Source organism: Ananas comosus, linkage group 11, assembly GCF_001540865.1.
Source record: "Ananas comosus cultivar F153 linkage group 11, ASM154086v1, whole genome shotgun sequence".
Classification (NCBI taxonomy): domain Eukaryota; kingdom Viridiplantae; phylum Streptophyta; class Magnoliopsida; order Poales; family Bromeliaceae; genus Ananas; species Ananas comosus.
In genome coordinates, this window is record NC_033631.1 from 1,458,053 (window position 1) to 1,464,044 (window position 5,992).

Consider the following 5,992-nt stretch of genomic DNA (forward strand, 5'->3'; position numbering starts at 1 on the left):
GAGAAAAGAACGGAGATGGGAACAGGAAAAGGAAAAAGAAAAGAAGAAGGGAGTTTTTTTTTTTGGGGCTTTACTTTTTTAATAATTTTTTATGAAGTATAAACCTCTTTTTTTGTTTAAAACTTATTTTAAAAAAAAGTTTTTCCGAAAAAATCGTTTAAGGAATTTTTTTCTTACTCCTTTTTGGGAACCAATTTTTTTCATTTCCCATTTAAAAAATTAGATTATTTTATAATTCAAATTTCAAAAAATTTTTAAAAAAAACCCCAACTCAAAAAAAAACCCTAGGTTGAAACAAAAACAAAAAAAAATCAAAAAAAAAATTTTCCTTTTAACTTTTGGGGACTAAACTATTTTAAAAATTTTTTTTTTTCCTAAAAAAAACCCCATTTATTTTCCTTCAATCCAAAACGGCCGGAAAAAACTTTATGGAGTAAAAAAAAAAAAAAAAAAAAGAAAAAAAAAAAACTTCTAAATTAAACTTATAAAAAACAAAGAGTATAAAAAAAATAAGTTCCTTAGGGCCTATAAATATATATATATTATTAAAAAACAAATAAAAATAATAGTATATATAATATATTAAAATAATAAAAGAAAAGAAGAAGAAAAAAAAGAAGGAAGAGAGAAAAGGAAAAGAAAAGAAGAAAAAGGAAAAGAGAGAAAGAGAAAAGAAGAGAAAAAGAGAGAGAGAGAGAAAAAAGGAGAAAAAGAGTTTGGAAAAAAACTTTTGGAAAATTTTAACTATCGGTTTTTAAGCCCCCCAAAAAAAAAAAAAAAAAAAAAAAAACAAAAGGCTTTCCCATTGGGCAAAAAAAAAAAAAAAAACCTTCATTTTTTGTTTTTTCGGGGTGGATGGAAGGCCTCCAAAATCAAAACCCAAAATTTTGGCTTAACCGTTTTGAATAGTGGATTTCTAAATTTTTTTACCACTTTGAAGGTTATCTTTTTAGAAAAATCAAAATTTTTTCCATGGATTTTCCGATATTTGTTTTTCTTTTTCTTTTGTTCCATCAAAAAAACTTATTATTTGTTAAAAAAAAAAGAAAAACGGGGTTTTTTTTTTGAAAAAAAAAAAATTGAAAAAATTAAAAAAAAATCCCCCACTAAAAAAAAAAAAAAAAGGTTTGATTTTTTTTTTGGAAAATTTTAAAAAAAAATTTTTGTTAAAATCAAAAGAATCGAGGGGATTTTTGATAAAGAAAAAAAAAATCTTTTGTTCTAAAATTTAGGTTTTTAAAAAAAAAAAAAAAGGAAATTTTTTCTAAAAATTTTCAAAAAAAAAAAAAAAAATTTTTCAAAACAAAAATTGAATTTTTTTTGGGATAGCTTTACACCGGTTTAAAAAAAAAAAAAAGAAAAAAAAAAAAAAAAATAAAAAAATGGGCTTTTTCCATTCTATTTTAAATTTAAAAAAATTTTAACCAAAAAAATTTTTGAAAAAAAAAAAAAAACCAAAATTTTTTTGATCATTTTTTTAGGTTCAATTTTGGATTGTTTGAAAAAAAAAAAAAAAAAAAAATTTTTTGGAAAAAAATTTGGGTTTTTTCTTAAAAAAAAATTTACTTTTTAAAAAAAAAGTTTTGGTATTAAAAGAATTTTTTTCATTTTTAAAATTTCAACAAAAGGTTTGCCGGAATCGTTCGAAATTTTAAAAAAAAGGGCTTTTAAACAAAAATTCCATCGAAAAAAAAAAACAAAAATAAAAAATTGGGGTGGGCAAAATTGGGAAAAAAGCCTTGTTTTTTGCTTTTTACCAAATTAGGCATTCCAGCTCAACTCTCTCTGTCTCTTTCTCTCTCACTCACTCACTCTCTCTCTCTCTCTCTCTCTCTCTCTCTCTCTCTCTCTCTCTCTCTTCTCTCTCTCTCTATATATATATATATATATATATATATTATAATATATTTATATATATAATTATGTTACTATACTATCGATAGCTACCAAGTATTTTGTACTATCGACTTTTCGTCATTGGATGAAAGCGATGTGCGGTTAGGATGATAGTGGTCTCCCAGGATTGGGAGTGGGTGGTTGGTTGAATGGTATATCTAATGGATGGAAATGATCAAAGGGTAGATCTAACGTAGAAAACTCAAATAGGTACAAGAGTTTGATACTATCGATAGTATAGTAGTTAGACTCTCTTCTCTCTCTCCTCTCTCTCTCTCTCTCTTCTCTCCTGCTCTCGTTCTATATATATATATATATATATATATATATATATATATATATAATTCAGCTACTATCCTTTTAGGAAGACAGATGCCTTCGTCCTATCAAGTCGTTTTAGATGATAGGGATTTCAAATCTATGGTCGGAACCGATAAAGTTGATCTAGAGTATTTAAAGTGTCTAGAAACTAAATTTATAAATTTTAAAAATTATTTATGTAGTGATCAAAGGTTCACAAAATTGACAGTTTTTTACGGCCTATATGAGGTGTTTGCTTGTTTAACAGTATAGAGAAATCCAAACCACTTGAATTTTCTAAAGAAAATTCTTTATATTATTTAGATAACATTTAATAACTCTTACTATAAATTGAGAAAGTCTAACCTTTATTTTCATATGATTATTCGTTTTTACTATTTATTTTTTGACTCTTCGATGGACTTGATAATAATTTTTAAAAATTACAATACTTGGTTTTTAAGTTTTTCTAATAGTGTAGATCAATTTCAATAGTGCTGATTATCGATTCGAAATTTTGATTATCTAAAGTAATTTGATAGGACAAAAACTTCTATCCTCTTAAGTGGATAGTAGTTGAACTCTCTCTCTCTTTATATATAGTTCATCCAAAATACTATTGATATATAGTAAATGAATATTATTTACTATCAATTTTTTTCCTCATGAATCATTCCACTTACCACCACTAAACTCTAAGATTTCGTTCGGTTCAGATATAAGTAAAAACTATTTATTCTAGGGATAGGTACAAGTTCAGATATAAGTAAGAACTAGACCAATTTTGCGTTTGGATGAAAATTGGGTTGTTCCCGGAAATAAAAAAAATAAGGTTTGGATAAAAATTGGGTTGTTCCCGGGAATAAGAAAAATAGTGTTTGGATAAATAAGATGTAATAAGAAAAATAGTGGATAGTTATAAATAAAAAATAATGATATTACTCCTCTCATTAAATTTGAATTTAAATTTTTAAATTTTTAAATTTTATTTTAAAATTTAAATTTTTATTTTTTAATTTCAAATTTTAAATTTAAAATATAAAATATTAAATCTCAAATTGTAAATATAAAATTTAAATTTAAGATCAAATTTAAATTTAAAAATTATAAAATATTAAATTTTAATTTGAAAAAATATAAAATATCAAANATATATATATACACAATCTAGCTACTATCCTTTTAGGAGGACTGATGCCTTCGTCCTCTTAAGTCCTTTTAGATGATAGGGATTTCGAATTGATGATCGGAATTATTAAAGTTCATCTAGAGTATTTAAATTGTCTAGAAACTAAATTTTATGAATTTTAAACTTTATTTACACAGTGATCAAATGATCACAAAATCAATAGTTTTTAATGGCCTATATGAGTCTTTTGTTTGCTTAACGGTGTACAACAATCCAAACAGCTTGTTTGAATAGAAAATTCTTTATACTATTTAGATAATATTTGATAATTACGATTATGAATTAAAAAAGTCTAACATCTATTTTTACAAGATTATTTATTTTTGACCATTCATTTTTTGACTCTTTAATGAACTTGATAACGAATTTTAAAATGTATAAAATTTAGTTTTTAGATGTTATAAATACTCTAAATCAATTTTAACAGTTTTGATCATCGATTCAGAATTCCTATCATCTAAAACGACATAGAAGGACGAAGGCCTCCGTTCTCCTAAAAGGATAGTAGGTGGACTCTCTCTCTCTCTCTCTATACATATATATGAATTAGTTTTGTTAGAATACTTCTACAAGTAAAGGGGGCAGTTTACTTCCGCATTATTTCCAACGATGAAAAATCCGATCGAATATGATGATTAACTCTTTTAAATATTATCTAGTCTATTTGAACTTCTTAGAAATCAAATTTTATGATTTTATTTTGCTTAATGCTCAAGTGCTGTCAAATTCTTTTTACATTAGCCACTAAAAGTTTTCGATCTTTAAACCACCTAAATGGTTGGTAAATGATTTAGAAAAGTAATGAAATTTGAAACATCTAAGAAAGTTCAAATACTCAAGATCATGTTTGATAGTGCCGATTGTCGATTTGGTTTCCCTATTACGAAAAATAATGCAGAAGTAAACAATCCTATTTATTTCTAGAAGTAGTCTAGCCTAGTTCTTTCTAGCTTTCTCTCTCTCTCTCTATATATATATATACACACACTACATAATATTATATCTTTAACATATATGCATGTCAATTATGAGCCTTCCCAAGGTGAGATGCTTTAATCCACCATTCATAGGGCTTTAAGTTCTGAGTGCTACGCAATAAATGAAACACAACAGATTAAACCATATATGCATGTCAATTATGAGTCTTCCCAAGGTGAGATGCTTTAATCCACCATTCATAGGGCTTTAAGTTCTGAGTGCTACGCAATAAATGAAACACAACAGATCTAAACCATGCATTATACCACCATAGGTAGGCTCAACATATAATTTTTGTTCCTTACGGAGTTGGCGAAGCTTGACCTCCCGGTGGAATGCAAGGTAGCTCGGTCGGCGGAATCTGTTCTAAAGGGAATGAAGGCAGCGAAGATTGCGCAGGCGGCGGTGTACCTGATGCAATTCAACATAAATAGTTGACCCAAAGATGTGAACAAAACTTCAATGGAAAGCCCTTTATGGAGTTGGAAAACCTTGGCCTCCCGGTGAACTGCGCGGTGGGGGAGGACTTTGAGGCCATCCTCGGGCAGCATTGTTGGTTGGTGTTCCGGGATACCATGGAATCTGCCCTAAATAAGATTGAGGCGACAAAGATTGCGCAGGCGGTGGTGCAGCTGATGCAATTTAACATAACTAGTTAACCCAAAGATGTGAACAGAACTTCAATGAAAAGCTCCCCAGCGCGCGAGGCAGCTGGTGTGAGCTATCAGATCGCCTGAAATTGTGAGACAACGGCACTGGTATATAGCTAGGTACATCTTATGAGCTGCACCCACTGTTTGATGATCAATCTCTTAAAATCAAAATCTAATCCGATTTAAAGTGCAATGTATAAAAAATTACAAGCAGATCTAAAAGATCATTGTTTGGTTAATTAGAAAATAGGTGTCTTGCTTTGATTGTTGTAGCTAGAACCCATCTAGTGATTTAATTTTTGACTACAAATTCTCTATTTTAGGATCTTATTATTTTATGCATGCAGTAGTTTTGTGTGTGTGTGTGTGTGTGTGTGTGTGTGTGTGTGTGTGAGAGAGAGAGAGAGAGAGAGAGAGAGAGAGAGAGAGAGAGAGAGAGATCAATGACCTTTTTTGTTAGGGTCATTCCCGGCGGCCAATGCATGAGGGAGGAAAATGATGGAGACGGTGAGGAAAAGAACGAAAATGGTGGGGAATACTGCCGTTGAAGCCATCCTAGCTAGTTCAGCTGGAGATGGAAGCTGCAGGTGGTGAAATGTTGGCCTTTTATAGTACTGTTGTCATGGTCTGAAATTTATAACCGAACAAGCTAAATTGCATATGAATCCCTGTAGATATCATATTTTACATATTGCCCTGGAAATTTAAAATGGGAAAATGTTACTTGTACACACAACCCATCCAAGAGTTTATAAACTACTTTGCTGTTATGGGATTTTAATATTAGTGAATGATAAGACTTAATTATTTATACCTGTACAATATTTCTCATAGAGTTTGCCATGTGGTAATTCCTCCTTCAACCTCCCTCCCCCTTCTCACTTTCTAATGCTTTGTCTTTCCATCTCATCTCTACTCGATGCTTTGTCTTTCAACCCGCCCATTTTTTAATTAATGCACGTATTCACATAGTCCA

The 5,992-nt window shown here is 29.2% G+C and overlaps 1 protein-coding gene across 1 annotated transcript in view; it reads right to left on the reverse strand.

Moving 5' to 3' along the window:
* The window catches only part of LOC109717550 (acidic proline-rich protein PRP25-like), an 8,809-nt gene extending 3,239 nt beyond the window's left edge, over positions 1-5,570 (reverse strand). The window contains exons 1-3 of the mRNA XM_020243399.1: positions 5,465-5,570; positions 4,855-4,995; positions 4,669-4,774 (exon numbers count right to left, since the gene is read on the reverse strand). Coding sequence (XP_020098988.1) covers positions 4,669-4,774; positions 4,855-4,995; positions 5,465-5,570 — 353 coding nt within the window. The remainder of the gene's footprint in view (positions 1-4,668; positions 4,775-4,854; positions 4,996-5,464) is intronic.